At 35.2% G+C, this 18,484-nt stretch overlaps 1 protein-coding gene across 23 annotated transcripts; it reads right to left on the bottom strand.

The window, feature by feature from the left end:
• Positions 1–4: 4 nt before the first annotated feature.
• LOC145217647 (uncharacterized) lies at positions 5–13,808 on the bottom strand. 23 transcript variants are annotated; one of them, XM_080084953.1, is made up of 27 exons: positions 13,690–13,808; positions 13,549–13,599; positions 12,848–12,886; positions 12,648–12,677; positions 12,398–12,424; positions 12,054–12,128; positions 10,520–10,561; positions 10,307–10,336; positions 10,020–10,055; positions 8,600–8,641; positions 8,385–8,414; positions 8,098–8,133; positions 7,894–7,935; positions 6,163–6,192; positions 5,990–6,025; positions 5,774–5,815; positions 5,558–5,587; positions 4,999–5,034; positions 4,783–4,824; positions 4,566–4,595; positions 4,007–4,042; positions 3,791–3,832; positions 3,574–3,603; positions 3,268–3,303; positions 3,053–3,094; positions 516–551; positions 5–88 (listed from the first exon to the last, which is right to left on the bottom strand). In XM_080084953.1, the coding sequence occupies exons 1-27, from the start codon at positions 13,716–13,718 to the stop codon at positions 7–9; spliced, it is 1,059 nt and encodes a 352-aa protein (XP_079941079.1). In that variant the 5' UTR covers positions 13,719–13,808; the 3' UTR covers positions 5–6. The 23 variants fall into 23 exon arrangements, with proteins under 23 accessions (XP_079941079.1, XP_079941087.1, XP_079941080.1 ...); XM_080084961.1 differs by having other exon boundaries at positions 12,054–12,095; XM_080084954.1 differs by having other exon boundaries at positions 12,398–12,421.
• Between the last annotated feature and the right edge of the window lie 4,676 nt (positions 13,809–18,484).

Genomic DNA, 18,484 nt, shown 5'->3' with positions numbered 1-18,484 from the left:
GTGTTTCTAGCTGTGATATGTGACATTTTTGTAATATTGTTCACAATCTTTTACTGGACATTTTCTCCAGCGTCTGCTGCTTTCACCTCTGAAAAGTTTGTGCAATATATATAATGTTTAATCTTTGTGGCCATTTGTTGGCAATTTTTGTTTTTACGTTTAACTGGTAAAAATAATGACATGTGCAAGCATATTTATATGTACTCATCACAGATTTAAACCTGACAATGCATGCAAAACTATTTACAAGCTTTGGAAAGGGGTTGTCTAAAAATATTATCTTGCAGTTTTTATGTAATTTTTATTGTAAAATTTTTTATTTTTATGTAAATAATGAATTCACTCATATTAAAATTGAGGAAATTTACAAAAACATTTATAAATATATATGTGTAAATGCTTTCCACTTGCCTAATGTGACCACAAGCCACTATACAAAATGTATATCTTGCTTTTGCAAAATTTGCGTTTTGATGTATAACCACAATTGTCATCAAAACAACTTGTGTTTTTACCTTTTTCTGTTTTTTTCTGATTTCACTTTCTTGTATCTGGGAAAAACATTAATGTTATTATGTATGCAACCAGGCAAGTTAATGCATGAACTGTAAGAAACAGTAATTAGTTTTTTAATAAGAAACAATCAATAAAAAAGGCAGGCAAAATCCACCATACTAACATCGGAAATATATCAAAAGAAAACTTATATTTACATCAACAACATTTAACACACATTTCGACAAACCTAATTATGTGTCCCCTTCCCTGAAGGGGACGCATCTTGATTTCACTATGTTTTTTTTTTCTTTTTTCCGCCGTGAAGTTTGTCCATGCACTTATGGCAACAAATCTTTGTTGGATTTGGATGAAACTTTCACAGATTGAAGATATGGTTATGTAGATGTGCCTTTTGGTTTGTTTGACTTAATCATCCCAGTATTTACCCCACCAGCCCCCTAAAATGGGTAGAATTTTAAACAATGTCTGAATTGGATGAAATTTAGACAGTTTGTTCTTTGTGCCCTAATTAGGTGTCGATTGTTGTGTTTCACCCTGCAGCCCCAGTATTTACCCCACCAGCCCCCTAAAATGGGTAAAATTTTAAACAATGCCCGACTTGGAGGAAATTTGGACAGTTTGTTTTTTGTGCCATAATTAGGTGTCGATTGTTGTGTTTCACCCTGCAGCCCCAATATTTTCCCCACCAGCCCCCCAAAAGGGTGATTTTTAAACAATGTCCGAATGTCTGCAGACTTTTTTATTGCCCTGTTTAAACAGATAGCACCAAAATGATTCATAGTATTTTTTTGCAAAATGCATTATTTACAACTTCGCATGTGTGGGGGACCCATGAGTTTCGGCTTGCAGAAACAACTAAGGCTATAAAAGACAGTGGCTGATATGGTCCCTATGAAATAATGTGTACGTAGTGTATGTACAATGGCAATATGTGCTGAGCCACCCTTCTAGTTAACAAATGTTAGGGTGCATTAATGTACAGGTACACAACTATAACTAAGGAGCACCTTAAAAAATAACTTTCATGCACCATTCACTAAAACGATTTTGCTATTATACAGTTTTGCTTCACCTTCATATGAAATGAAAAATGTTGGGTGCATTAATCTACATTTCAGCAACTTTAACTAACTATAATAAATTGTTATACTTTTATGTGCTTTACACCAAGAAACAATATGTTTTTCTACACTAGCTAAAAATTACAACGATATAAAAATGTTTATAATACTTATTTGTCCAACTTGTAATTTAAAAAAAATGTAAAAAAAACTGTCCACAAAACACTAACCTAAAAGACAACTGCATGAAAAAATTTCATTGCAAGATGTTTACAACCAGAAGGGTGGCTTAGCAGATATTGACCTTGCATATACATTATAACCTATTTCAAAACATAAATATATCTCCTATGTTAATTTTGTATTGGGTCCCATATTAGCCATGTCTCTTATAACTTTAGTCATTTCTGCAGGCAAAAACTCATGGGTCCTCACACATGCAAAGTTGAAAATAATGCAATTCAAGAGATAACCATGAGAAAGTCGGGTGTTGTAAGGTAAAACACAGTGATCGGCACTGGGCTTAAATAATAATGCTATGTAGAATACAAACTATAAAATTAGATTCACCCCAGATATTGTTTGAAGTATGTCCTATTTAACATTTTTTTACCCATTTTAGGGGGCTAGTAGGGCAACTAATTGGGTTCGACACACAAACTAAAAAATATATAAAAACCACAATGAATCAATCAATAGTACTGCAAAATTTCAGCTCAATCCGGCAATGTTTAAAATTTTGACCACTAGAGGTGTTTTGAGCAACAACCGTTAATGTTTCGGACGTCACAGGGCTGTTAACAAGCCCCTAACTGCCATGGCACAAAAACAACCACCAAGCAACCCACCAACGAGCAACATACAACTGGTTGCCCTTGTAACACTATTGCTTCAAAGTAATCTTTCGTTTGTGGTGCCCAGTAACATACAAATACATTTTACACTTTGGGGGCTTGTGGGGTAAATGTTAGGACTACAGGGTTGAGTCGACACATATAAATGGCATCGACACATATAAATGGCATAATGTACAAGAATTCCAAATTTCAGCCAATTAATAAAACTCACCTATTTTAGAGGCCTAGCGGGGTAGATACTGGGGTTATAAACAAAAACAAAGTGGGATGCACATTTACATGAATATATCAACCATCTGTGTAAATTTCAGCCAAACACATTAAACATTGGATGGAAAAACGAGTCGGATAAACTTTGGGTAAAAACACCCATTTTAGGGGGCGAGCAGGGTAAATACTGGGGTTATCAACAAAAACAAAGTGGGATGCACATCTACATAACTATATCTACCAACTGTGTAAATTTTAGCCAAATCCATCAAACATTTGATGGTAAAACGAGTCGGACAAACCTTAGGAAGAAAAAAAAGAAGAAGAAAAAACAAAAACAATTAGAGTAAAATCAATATGTGTCCCCTTAAGGTAAGGGGACCCATAATTATTGAATGCACATACCTTGGGGAAGAATTAGTTCCACTATCTGTAGTAGACTCGGTACTGTAAGAGGATAAACAACAGTTGCTGTTTTCGCTGTATTGATATATACTTAAGAAATTAGTTTCAACACCACATTTTAAGTTACTATTATTGGAAGTTGTGATTTTATGAGTGAACAACATAAACCTTCAATAAATTTAATCACACTATTAGCAGATGCCGTCAATATTCACCTTTTTGTTGACTTTTTAACTTTCAACTTTTTTGATATGGAAAACAGATTGGGATAGTAACTAGCATAAAACATAACATGCACTTACTTGGTAGTGTGCTGATTTAGCTATTACATACTCCGACATTTATTAAAGAATGTTTATGCAAACATATTGAAGTATGTGCCTGCAAGCTGCTTTTAATTTATACTGGAAGAAGTAGTGAAACATGCAGCACATTACATGTTGTTGTACAATGATCAGTTTTCAGGAAGCATTAAAGACAAAAGAATATTTAAGGAAAGAATGTACAAATGTTTTCCATACCTCTTTTTCGAATGCTTGATTTTCACATCACTAAAATAATATTGTACAATTATACATCGCCATTTCATTACACATACATTTTGACAGTAACATGAAAATGTCAAAATTATTTAGCACCACCAAACATACAGTCATGGTTGGTCACTTTCTATTTCTTCACAAAGAAATATGTAAGATATCTCTTTACCTTGAAGAAGACAAACAAATATCTATTTACCTTGAATAAGAATCACTTTCACTTTCAGTGCTTGGTTTAAACCTAAAACAAAAGTAAAGAATCCTAGTTTTACTAAATTATTACACACTTATGTCATACTATATAACAGTACTTTGTGTGATATTATCATTACAAACACAGTTTTTGAAGTTAATAACACTGATTTAACATTTAATAACATAAATCACACCATCAGCACATGTAGTGAATATTCACCTTTTTATTGACTTTCCATATTTTAACTTTTTGGATCTGAAAAACAGAATGTGGCAGTAACAGGCAAAAACATTACCTGAGCTTACTTGGTAGACCCATGTTTTAGCTATTACCGTATTTTACGGACCATAAAGCGCACCCGATTATAATGCGCACTGTCAATAAATTGCTTTGATTAGTTTTTTGTTCATAAATAAGGCGCACCGGGCTATAGAGCGCAACGTATTCAAAGGAGTATGGGATACCGTATGAAGCTCATTTGTATAATAATAATATCGGTACTGGATTTGTGTGTAGGCAATAAAGCACTACTTGATCCATACATTATGTGCACCGACTTATAAGGCGCACAATCAATTTATGAGGAAAGAAAGGATTTAAATTGCACTATATGGTATGTAACCTACGGTACATACTCATTGCAAGCTACTTTTAATTTATACTGAAAGAAGTAGTACAAAATGCAGCACATTACATGTTGTTGTACTATAATCAGTTTTGAGGAAGCATTAAAGACAAAAGAATATTTAAGGAAGGAATGTACAAATGTTTTCCATACCTCTTTTTCGAATGCTTGATTTTCACATCACTAAAATAATATTGTACAGTTATACATCGCCATTTAATTACACCAACATTTTGACAGGAACATGAAAATGTCAAAATTATTCAGCACCACCAAACATACAGTTATGGTTGGTCACTTTCTATTTCTTCACAAAGAAATATGTAAGATCTCTGTTTACTTTGAAGACGACAAACAAACATCTATTTACCTTGAAGAAGAATCACTTTCACTTTCAGTGCTTGGTTTAAACCTGAAACAAAAGTAAAGAATTCTGGTTTTACTTCATTATTACAGACTTATGTGATGCTATGTAACACTACCTATTGTGATATTTCCACTACAAACACAGTTTTTGGAGTTAATAACATTGATTTAACATTTAATAACATAACTCACACCATCAGCACATGCAGTGAATATTCACCTTTTTATTGACTTTCCATATTTTAACTTTTTGGATCTGAAAAACAGAATGTGGCAGTAACAGGCAAAAACATTACCTGAGCTTACTTGGTAGACCCATGTTTCAGCTATTACCGTATTTTACGGACCATAAAGCGCACCCGATTATAATGCGCACTGTCAATAAATTGCTTTGATTAGTTTTTTGTTCATAAATAAGGAGCAACGGGCTATAGAGCGCAACGTATTCAAAGGAGTATGGGATACCGTATGAAGCTCATTTGTATAATAATAATATCGGTACTGGATTTGTGTGTAGGCAATAAAGCACTACTTGATCCATACATTATGCGCACCGACTTATAAGGCGCATAATCAATTTATGAGGAAAGAAAGGATTTAAATTGCACCATATGGTATGTAACCTACGGTACATACTCATTGCAAGCTACTTTTAATTTATACTGAAAGAAGTAGTACAAAATGCAGCACATTACATGTTGTTGTACTATAATCAGTTTTGAGGAAGCATTAAAGACAAAAGAATATTTAAGGAAGGAATGTACAAATGTTTTCCATACCTCTTTTTCGAATGCTTGATTTTCACATCACTAAAATAATATTGTACATTATACATCGCCATTTTATTACACCTACATTTTGACAGGAACATGAAAATGTCAAAATTATTCAGCAGCACCAAACATACAGTTATGGTTGGTCACTTTCTATTCCTTCACAAAGAAATATGTAAGATCTCTGTTTACTTTGAAGAAGACAAACAAATATCTATTTACCTTGAAGAAGAATCACTTTCACTTTCAGTGCTTGGTTTAAACCTAAAACAAAAGTAAAGAATTCTGGTTTTACTTCATTATTACATACTTATGTGATGCTATGTAACACTACCTATTGTGATATTTCCACTACAAACACAGTTTTTGGAGTTAATAACACTGATTTAACATTTAATAACATAAATCACACCATCAGCACATGCAGTGAATATTCACCTTTTTATTGACTTTCCATATTTTAACTTTTTGGATCTGAAAAACAGATTGTGACAGTAACAGGGAAAAAATTACCTGAGCTTACTTGGTAGGCCCATGTTTTAGCTATTACAAACTCATTGCAAGCTACTTTTAATTTATACTGAAAGAATTAGTACGAATGTTTTTCATACCTCTTTTGTGAATGCTTGATTTTCACATCACTAAAAAAATATTCTACAATTATACATCACCATTTTATGACACCTACATTTCAACAGGTACATAAAAGTGTAAAAATTATTAAGCAGAACCGAACAGACATTTATGATTGGTCACTTTCTATACCAGGGGTGGGGAACCTACATAGAGTCTCGGGCCACATGATTTGAACAACATTTTCGGACATGCCAATTAAGTATTTAGCTTTCAAATTCCGTGCAAAATACTTAAAGCACAAAAGTGGCTTTATACTTCATCGATACAGATTTGATATCTTCTTTGCTGCTCGTGTTCGGAACAAGATATACAGGTTTATCACATATTTTGGCTAAAACTAAAAGGGTGGCTTAGCACATTTTGTTGTTGCATTTACACTATAACCTATTTTAAAACATTAATATATTTCCTGTGCTTATTTTGTATTGGGTCCCATATTAGCCATCGTCTTTTATAACCTTAAGTCGATTATGCAAGCAGAAACTCATAGGTCATCACACATGCAAAGTTGAAAATAATGCATTTCAAGAGATAACCATGAGAAACTGGGGTGTTGTAAGCTAAAATACAGGCACTGGTCCTAAATAATAATACTATGTAGAGCACAAACTATATAAATTTAGATTCACCCCAGATATTGTGTAAAGTATTTCCTATTTAACATTCTTTTTCAAAAAAAAAAGTAGTAAATAGTGGAATATTGGGGTAAAACAAAAAATGGACACCTATGAATAGCAAATTCAACTGTCAAATTTTCATTTCATTCAAACATTGTTAAAAGGGTCACCCATTTTAGGGATTAGTTGGTTAAGTTGTGGTGCTACAGGGCAAAACATAACATTTGAGGACTTAGTATGTTCAAGAAACTTTGGAAATTTCATATAATTAGGATGTTTTTTAAATGTTCATTTATTTTAGTGGGCTAGTTGAGGAAATGTTGGGGGTAACAAGGTAAAACACATCAATCGAAACCTACAAATAGCATAGTCCACATGCTATTTACATTTTAGCAAATCCCGACACTGTTTAATAAACTCACCCATTTTAGGGGGCTAGTAGGGTAACTAGTGGGGTCTGGCTCACAAACCAAAAAAATATGAAACCTCAATGTCTCAATGAATAGCACTGCAAAATCTTTCGTTTGTGGTGCCAAGTAACATACAAATACGTTTTACACTTCGGGGGCTTGTGGGGTAAATGTTAGGGCTGTTAGGGCTACACTCTACAAGCTATCCAAATTTCAGCCAATTCAGACACTGCTTACAAACTCACCCATTTTAGGGGGCTAGCGGGGTAAATACTAGGGTTATCTGGACAAACAATGTGGGATGCACATCTACACAACTTCATCCACCATGTGTGTAAATTTCAATCCAAATCCATCAAACATTTGATGGAATTTTGAGTTGGACAAACTTTAGGAAAAAAATAACCCAATTTAGGGGGCTAGCGGGATAAATACTGGGGTTGTCAACAAAAACAAAGTGGGATGCACATCTACATAACTACATCTACCATCTGTGTAAATTTCATCCCGATCCATTAATCATTTAAAAAAAATGACCCATAATAAATTTGGCGTCATAATGTGGAATGGGGAGATTACCAACTATGTCGAAGTCAATTCAACGAAATATTTGTACATAAACATTTTATGTTTTTTATGCTACTGTTTACCTTGAAAAGACAAACAAATATCTATTTACCTTGAAGAAGAATCACTTTCACTTTCAGTGCTTGGTTCAAAACTAAAACAACAGTAAAGAATACTTGTTTTACTTCATTATTACACACTTGAGTGATGCTATGTAACACTACGTTCTGTGATATTACCAATACTGACACAGTCTTTTAAGTTAATAACAATGATAACATAAATCACACCATCAGCACATGCAGTGAATAATCACCTTTTCATTGACTTTCTATATTTCAACTTTTTGGATCTGAAAAACAGATTGTGATAGTAACTAGGATAAAACATGACATGCACTTACTTATTAGGCCGATGTTTTATCTATTACAAACTCATTACCCACAATTATTGAAATATGTGCCTGCAAGCTGCTTTTAATGTATACTGGAAGAAGTAGTGAAAAATGCAGCACATTACATGTTGTTGTATCATAAATATCTTTTACAAAACATGGAAAACACAGGAATGTTCAAGGAATGATTCTACAAATGTTTTCCATACCTCTTTTTCGAATGCTTGATTTTCACATCGCTAAAAAAAATTTATAATTACACATCACCATTGTATTACACCTACATTTTAACAGGTACAAGAAAGTTTTAAAATTGTTTAGCACCACCAAACATACAGTTATGGTTGGTCACTTTCTATACCTCCACAAAGAAAAATGTAAGATATCTCTTTACCTTGAAGAAGACAAACAAATATCTATTTACCTTGAAGAAGAATCACTTTCACTTTCAGTGCTTGGTTCAAAACTAAAACAACAGTAAAGAATCCTGGTTTTACTTCATTATTACACACTTATGTGATGCTATGTAACACTACCTATTGTGATATTTCCACTACAAACACAGTTTTTGGAGTTAATAACACTGATTTAACATGTAACTAGAAGGGTGGCTCAGCACATATTGCCATTGCACATACACTGTGACCTATTTCTTGACATATATATATATATATATATATATCTTACACTTTATTTATCATCGGTCCCATATCAGCCACTGTCTCTTATAGCCTTAGTTGTTTCTGCAAGCAGAAACTCATGGGTCCCCCATACATGCAAAGTTGTAAATAATGCATTTTGCAAAATAACTATCATAAATTTTGGTGCTATCTGTTTAAACAGGGCGATAAAAAAGTCTGCAGACATAATCATGCTATATTAGGTACAAACTAAGTCGCATTCAATTCAGCCATTGTTTGCAAAATCTAACCAGTTTAGTGGGGCTACAGAGTAAAACTTAACAATCAACACTTCAAAATAAAATATTATAGAAATTGTCTAAATTATATGACATTGTTAAAAAAGTTAACCCTTTTTGAGGGCTAATGGGACTGCAGGGCAAAACGTGAAATTCGACACCTAAAAATGACATATTGCAGAAACTGTCAAAATTTCATGCAACTCGGTCAATGTTTAGAAATTACACCCATTTAGGGGTTACTTGGGTGAAGGTGGGTCTCACAGGGTAAAAGAGATCAATGAGTGATGTATTCTATAACTGTCTTTATTTCATTAAATTTGGACATTGTTTTAAAAATGTACCCATTTTAGGAGGAAAGTGGCATTAATCTTGGGGATGCAGTGTGAAACACAACAAACGACACCTAATTATGGTAAACTGAACAAACTGTCAAAATTTCATCTAATTCGGACATTGTTAAAAAAATTCACGCATTTTAAGAGGCTGGTGGGGTAAATATTGGGGCTGCAGGATGAAACACAACAATCGACACCTAATTATGGCAAAATGAACATACTGTCAAAATTTCATGCAATTCGGACATTGTTTAAAAAATTCACCCATTTTAGGGGGCTGGTGGGGTAAATATTGGCGCTGCAGGGTGAAACACAACAAACGACACCTAATTATGACAAAATGAACATACTGTCAAAATTTCATCCAATTCGGACAATGTTTAAAAATTTACCCATTTTAGGGGGCTGGTGGGGTAAATAATGGGATAATCGAGTCAAACAAAGCAAATGGCACATCTACATGATTATATCTTCCATCTGTAAAAGTTTCAAAAAAACAGAGTGAAATCAAGATGTGTCCCCTTCAGGGAAGGGGACCCATAATAATAACATAAATCACACCAACAGCACATGCAGTGAATAATCACCTTTTCATTGACTTTCTATATTTCAACTTTTTGGATCTGAAAAACAGATTGTGATAGTAACTAGGATCAAACATGACATGCACTTACTTATTAGGCCGATTGTTTATCTATTACAAACTCATTACCCACAATTATTGAAATATGTGCCTGCAAGCTGCTTTTAATTTATACTGGAAGAAGTAGTGAAAAATGTAGCACATTACATGTTGTTGTACCACAGTTATTTTTTACAAAGCATTGAAGACACAGCAATGTTTAAGGAATGATTATAGAAATGTTTTCCATACCTCTTTTTCGAATGCTTGATTTTCACATCACTAAAAAAATTATAATTACACATCGCCACTTTATTACACATACATTTTAACAGTAACATGAAAATGTCAAATTTTTTTAGCATCCCTAAACATACAGTTATGGTTGGTCACTTTCTATTCCTTCACAAAGAAATATGTAAGATCTCCGTTTACCTTGATAAAGACAAAGAAATATCTATTTACCTTAAAGAAGAATCACTTTCACTTTGTGTGCTTGGTTCAAAACTAAAACAACAGTAAAGAATCCTGGTTTTACTAAATTATTACACATTTATGTGATGCTATGTAACACTACCTATTGTCATATTTCCACTACAAACACAGTTTTTTGAAATAATAATACTGATTTAACATTTCATAACAAAAATCAACCATCAGCACATGCAGTGAGTAAAACAGCTTGTGACAGTAACAGGGGGGAAAAATTACCCAAGCTTACGTGGTAGGCCCATGTTTTAGCTATTACAGTGTTTTCAAACCTATGGGTCACGACCCAAAGTTGGTTTGCCTGAAAATTCTGTAGGGTTGCCTATTTTGAGACAATAAGAGCATCTACTTTTTGGTATTGTCTTGTAGTGTTATATTTTATTTCCCCTCAAAATGGTTGCCCAGTAATAATTTCCTGACGACTTGGTGTGACAATGGTTAACTCTGTTTGTGACAACATACATTATGTGTTAGCCCACAGCTATGTATTGTATGGCTGATAATGCATTGAACTACCTTTGAAGTTTAACAATATGGAAATGTTTGGTTGAAAAAAGTGAGATTCGTTTGATTTTTCAACTAGGGCAGCAATTTTGTTTTTCCTGATTTACTCTAAGAAAATACAAACACAGTAGTTTGAATCCACAAAACAAAATTTTGGAATGTATTTGGGTCGCAACAAATAAGGTTGGGAACCACTGGTCTATTACATACTTATTGGACATTTATTTTATGCCATACTATGTAGTGTAAATGCAGCACATGAAATATGCTGATTTACGGTGTTTGTGCTGATTTACGGTACATAAATTTCTGGTTGTGTTTCATCAGAAGGTTTAGTAAAAATTTTAACACATATTTGGGGTTGTAGGCCTACGGATAACAACTGGATAGATTTGTCTGATAATTTAAAAAAACAACCAGTAACCCAATGTTAAACATTTAAACACATTAGGGCTTGTATTTTTGGCCTAAAACTAAAACCGATTATATAGGGGTTGGGGGGGTTGGGGGAATGAATCGAATACAAATTTTAAAATGTTGACAAAACCTTACATTGCACCAACCCACACAGCATAAAACTCCCACATTATGTACTTTCCACAGCAAAGCCGATGCAAAATATTTAAGTTTTGGGGGGCATTTGGGGTCAAACTTAAGAAGCATTGAATTCGGAGTAACAACTAACATCTGTCTAAAATTGAACAAATTGAAAGCAGTCTTTCTTGACCAAATGATCAAACCAGGGTTACACAGAAAAAAATACGGGAAAAAAAACAATATGTGCCCTCCTTATGTTCCCCCACTTCCCTTCCCTTCCCTGAAGGGCACCCATTAAAAGGGTTAGTTGCTTTACCAATGTCAAACATTTTAAAAGCACAATTTAACAGTGAAGCACACTTTCTTAAATAGAAGATCTTGGGAACAATAAATTGTAAAACACTACGCCAAACTAAAACAACATGAAAAAAATTTATTGCAAGATATTTTAATTATTGAATACACATACCTTGGGGTAGAATTGCTTCCACTATTTGTAGCAGACTCAGAACTGTATGAGGATAAACAACAATTGCGGTTTTCGCTGTATTAACAATTTCATATATACTTAAGAAATTATTTTTAACACCACATTCTATGTTACTATTATTAGACATTGTGAATTTATGAGTGAACAACATAAACCTTTAATAAATTAATTATTTTGTATTCACATTAAATGAATATTCCCATCAGCAAATAAAGTGAAAATTTCCCTTTTAAAGGACTTTTTTAACTTCAACCTTTTATATCTGGCAAAAACAGTGCATTAACATACTATTACATTATTGGGACAGATGCAACTGCACTTACTTGAAAGTTGGCTGATTTTGTTTTCTGCTTGGAGAAAAATGAAGCACAAATAAGAAAAACATACATTTGCAGGCACACAGCTTTTACATAGAAATTACAAAATTGTTAACTGCTTAAGTCTATACTAAAGCTGTACACATTTCCCAAACTAGTTTATCGCCACAGATGGCAACAAACACCCAAAAGCAGAGCATCTGATTGTATCAAATGTGGATACAATGATAAAAAATAATGATTGGTTTTCCCATACCTTTTTCTGGAATGCTTGATTTTCACATCACTAAAAACAGTTGCAATTGCAAACATCTACATCATAAGCTATGGCACCCTAAACTGCACTTATACATTTGAAATGAACTGAACATCTAGTTCAGCAACACCACAAATACCATTATGCTTGGCGACTTTACACAACCTTACAAAACATTAATAATGTAATAATGCACATACCTTGGAAAAGATGGACTTTCATTACCAGTGGCAGATTCACTGACAAAAACATAAACAATAATTACTGCTTTTTGACCTGTAGCCCCATAAACCCCTAATAAATTTATTGTACTAATATCATGAAGACAATTCAATACATGTTACATGCCATCTCTTCATGGAACAATGACATATGCATGCAAGACAACTGTAAGGGCCAAAGTTGGGAACAATAGCTCATGGGTATAAAAATTTACAGGACTGTTCATTTGATGATTGTGGCATATTCCTTTTTTTATTGAAAAACATATTGCTTACCCTCATCCCAAAAAATGACTTCATATGTTTAACAATATCCTAATTGAATGAAATTTGAACTATTTTTTGGCTATTTAATAGCACCAATTGTTATATAATTTGTTATTTAACAAATTTTTAACATGATCTAGAAATTGTTGTTAAATTGGCCATTTGTAGTTGTCTTTTATAGTTTTTTCCAATAGCCCCTAAAGTAGGTGCATATTTCAACAGTTTTTAAATTGGTTACAATTAAAAGTGTTTTTTTTTTGTCATTTACACCCTACCAGTTTTTGCTTGCAGCACCATTTAAAGATTAATGTGCTACTTAGCGGAAGTTAAAATGCACTTAAGCAATCATTGCAGGTGTTCACACAAATGATGCATTGTGATATAACCACAAGTTGTATTGCAATATAACCCACCTATCAGTTGTTGGTCTTGGATCATCTTGCTTGTAGATACTCGAAGTCGGTCTGGGTAGCACAAAGTATTGTTGTCATTTATTGTTGGCAACCAACACTACAATTTGTCCATTAGGTATAGTAAAAAAACATAAACATTACCTGTCAACTGTCGCATCGACATCAGACATATCTATGCAGTAGCATTAATGTTTCATAAACAGAACAACTTTTTTCTAACGTTTTAATTTTTCTGAGATTAAAGGTATCACTGCATCAGTTACAAAGATATACCACAATCACATACAAGTTTTCAGGTTGCAAAACTGAAAACAAAGACTTAACCACAGTACTGAACCTTAATTAATAACTTTTATGAGCAAATATGTCACCTTATTCTTATACGAGCAACTGTTGTAAATTTCACAACTACGAACTGTGGGCCAGATGAGACCCGTACTTCCATTATATGCAGCGGTTGGCCGACGAAAAAAGGCTCTCTTTGACAATGTCAGCTGACAGCCCAACTCACTCTGATTGGCTCAGAATGTCTGGTGACTACATAAACCACTGTGATTGGCTTAGCCCCAATTTTAGCACAGGGCCCAAATCGCTCTGATTGGCTCAGCAACAATATCAGCTGACGGCACATAAAGAGAGAGAGACTCTACTTCTGGCGCATAAGGGAAACAAAGCATGAGGATGGCTTGTTATTTTCGTTTCCCAACCACAACAGACTGGCACTATCCACGCTTTTTCTCACTGCAATTCCAAGTTGGCCAGAGAAAAACGTTTAACTTTATCTCACTTCGTATATATTTTAGAGCCAATTGAGAATGCTAATGGGTTCAGCTTCCGTCGCCTTAACGGTCGATGAAAAAAGAACGGGGAAAATACTTTCAATTTAATCTCTTGCTTTGACCTTGATATTGTCGTTTAAGTTCAGTTTTAAACACATATTTTCCTAGAAAGCCTTAACTGCTATATTAGACACTATATAAAAAAGGCGTTTGCTACAAAGGTATACATAACAACTTGTTCTTCATTTAACTTTGTTTCCCAAAAACGACCGTTCAATGACCTTTTGACACTGTTTTTAACAGCATGCAGTCCTTAGTGTTTAACAATGCCGTTCAGGCTAATTTATACATCATTTAAGTACTGATTCTTGAATTGATTTGATCAACGACGTTTTGCCTGACATAAACGAAACCGAAGTACGTATATCGAGTTTAAATTACGTCTTAGGGGTAAAAACTGAAAATGCGCGTGATAACTCAATAAAACGACACAGCATTGCTTTTCCAATCATCCAAACGACTGTCTCGTAAAACGTATGTCCGGACGTCAAGCTGAGCACTCCCGCTCTGCCGCCTTAATCGTAAACCAGTGAATTCCTCCCTTGTGACTTATATCTGACTGATAGCGTACACATTTTATGGGATGTAAAGGCATGTGGCAAAATTTTAAATACTAAACGAATACTCTGCATAACTACGTTTAGTGCGAAAACTTTTTTCAATAGAAATGTATGTCACGGTAAAACTGAATTTAGTGCGAAAACTTTTTTTAATAAAAATCTATGCCAGTTTGCCGAAAACGGTTTTGATAGGCCGTCTCCGCGTTTTATCTAGTTTATAAATACGAAATTTGGTGTCGATTGGGCAAATAATAAGAAAATGACAGGCGTGCATCGTCATGAAACGCAAGGGCACGAACGCTCGAGCGTCAACGGTCAAACTGAGTTCAGTGCGTAAACTTTAATAAATACAAATCTACAGCAGTTTGCCTAAAACGGTTTTGATAGGTCGTCTCCGCGTTGTATCTAGTTTATAAATACGAAATTTGGTAGCGATCGGGCAAATAATTAGAAAATGACAGGCGTGCATCGTCATGAAACGCAAGGGCACGAACGCTCGAGCGTCAACGGCCAAACTGAGTTCAGTGCGTAAACTTTAATAAATACAAATCTACAGCAGTTTGCCTAAAACGGTTTTGATAGGCCGTCTCCGCGTTGTATCTAGTTTATAAATACGAAATTTGGTAGCGATTGGGCAAATAATTAGAAAATGACAGGCGTGCATCGTCATGAAACGCAAGGGCACGAACGCTCGAGCGTCAACGGCCAAACTGAGTTCAGTGCGTAAACTGTAATAAATACAAATCTACAGCAGTTTGCCGAAAACGGTTTTGATAGGCCGTCTCCGCGTTGTATCTAGTTTATAAATACGAAATTTGGTAGCGATTGGGCAAATAATTAGAAAATGACAGGCGTGCATCGTCATGAAACGCAAGGGCACGAACGCTCGAGCGTCAACGGCCAAACTGAGTTCAGTGCGTAAACTGTAATAAATACAAATCTACAGCAGTTTGCCGAAAACGGTTTTGATAGGCCGTCTCCGCGTTGTATCTAGTTTATAAATACGAAATTTGGTAGCGATTGGGCAAATAATTAGAAAATGACAGGCGTGCATCGTCATGAAACGCAAGGGCACGACCGCTGAAACGTTAATGGTCAACCGTTTAAGCTGAGTGCGTAAACTTTTTCAAATAAAAATCTATGCCAGTTTGCCGAAAACGGTTTTGGTTTCATCGGCTCGTGAAAGCCGTTAGATTCTATCTCAGTTTGTTGGCGTTTGACAGCCAAAAACTTTTCTTATAGCAACATGATTCTGTCGCGTGGACGGTCGTGCTGCCCACGAAAAAAAGATGTGACGTTCGCTTGTCAATTTTGTTTCTCCGACATGAATAAACAAAAGCTTTGCCATCTGTTTTTGATTTTAAGTTTAGCTCGTGTAAAACGTTTAATTGTATCTTAGTTCCTTCGTTTTTTACAGCCTATAAGGAAGAGGTCACTAGCCTTTCAAATGCCGAGGGACAGCTTAATATCAGGAGTGGCTTCAGGGCTCGCTGTAAAAACATAAGAAAATACATGTCCGAAAAAATAACTGCGTAGCTTACTTAATATTCAAATTTTGCAAATCAATGCATTCATTTGTAAACGTTTACAAAAATTCATAGTGTGTATGATCCTTGACGTGCTAACCAAAGCAGGGTTTTATGTGATCCACTGTCCATAACATTTTTTTCGTTCTCCAACCGCTGTTTATTTACCCGCGTATGACGTAACATTCAATTCGGTATGATTGTTGCACAGTGCTTCGAACTCAAACGACCTCCGTAAACACGTTCACGGTCGAGTGGCTCAAAGTATCAGCTGAAGGCACAAACTGCGTTGATTGGCTCGGCCAGAATATCAGCTGACGGCACAAACAAAGAGCGACCTACTTCTGGCGCTATAGCCAAACAAAGCATGACATTGACTTGTTATTTTAGTTTCGATAACTTCAACAGCCTGGCTCTACGCACGCATTTTCTGACTGCAAATCAAAGTTGGCCAATGAGAACCGTTTACATTTGTTGTCATTCTTTCGTATTTTAGAACGAATCAGGTACGTTGGTGACCTTTGCGCCCGCGAAAAAAAGTGTGATGTTCGATGGTCACTTCCGTTTTGCTAACATGAACGTAACGAAACTTTGCATGCCGTTTCTGACTGCAATTACATTTCGGCTCGTGAAATCCGTTAGATTCTATCTCAGTTTGTTTGGCGTTTGACAGCCAAAAATTTTTAAATAAAAATCTACAGCAGTTTGTCGAAAACGGTTTTGATAGGCCGTCTCCGCGTTGTATCTAGTTTATCAATACGAAATTTGGTAGCGATTGGGCAAATAATAAGAAAATGACAGGCGTGCATCGTCATGAAACGCAAGGGCACGAACGCTCGAACGGCAACGGTCAAACTGAGTTTAGTGCGAAAACTTTTTTTAATAAAAATCTACAGCAGTTTGTCGAAAACGGTTTTGATAGGCCGTCTCCGCGTTGTATCTAGTTTATAAATACGAAATTTGGTACCGATTGGCTAAATAATAAGAAAATGACAGGCGTGCATCGTCATGAAACGCAAGGGCACGAACGCTCGAGCGTCAACGGCCAAACTGAGTTCAGTGCGTAAACTTTAATAAATACAAATCTACAGCAGTTTGCCTAAAACGGTTTTGATAGGCCGTCTCCGCGTTGTATCTAGTTTATAAATACGAAATTTGGTAGCGATTGGGCAAATAATTAGAAAATGACAGGCGTGCATCGTCATGAAACGCAAGGGCACGAACGCTCGAGCGTCAACGGCCAAACTGAGTTCAGTGCGTAAACTGTAATAAATACAAATCTACAGCAGTTTGCCGAAAACGGTTTTGATAGGCCGTCTCCGCGTTGTATCTAGTTTATAAATACGAAATTTGGTAGCGATTGGGCAAATAATTAGAAAATGACAGGCGTGCATCGTCATGAAACGCAAGGGCACGAACGCTCGAGCGTCAACGGCCAAACTGAGTTCAGTGCGTAAACTGTAATAAATACAAATCTACAGCAGTTTGCCGAAAACGGTTTTGATAGGCCGTCTCCGCGTTGTATCTAGTTTATAAATACGAAATTTGGTAGCGATTGGGCAAATAATTAGAAAATGACAGGCGTGCATCGTCATGAAACGCAAGGGCACGACCGCTGAAACGTTAATGGTCAACCGTTTAAGCTGAGTGCGTAAACTTTTTCAAATAAAAATCTATGCCAGTTTGCCGAAAACGGTTTTGGTTTCATCGGCTCGTGAAAGCCGTTAGATTCTATCTCAGTTTGTTGGCGTTTGACAGCCAAAAACTTTTCTTATAGCAACATGATTCTGTCGCGTGGACGGTCGTGCTGCCCACGAAAAAAAGATGTGACGTTCGCTTGTCAATTTTGTTTCTCCGACATGAATAAACAAAAGCTTTGCCATCTGTTTTTGATTTTAAGTTTAGCTCGTGTAAAACGTTTAATTGTATCTTAGTTCCTTCGTTTTTTACAGCCTATAAGGAAGAGGTCACTAGCCTTTCAAATGCCGAGGGACAGCTTAATATCAGGAGT

This window comes from Phallusia mammillata, chromosome 3 (genome assembly GCF_965637545.1).
Source record: "Phallusia mammillata chromosome 3, kaPhaMamm4.hap1.1, whole genome shotgun sequence".
Classification (NCBI taxonomy): Eukaryota; Metazoa; Chordata; class Ascidiacea; order Phlebobranchia; family Ascidiidae; genus Phallusia; species Phallusia mammillata.
Note: the sequence above shows the minus strand (reverse complement) of the source record. Positions and strands in the feature narration are given on the sequence as shown.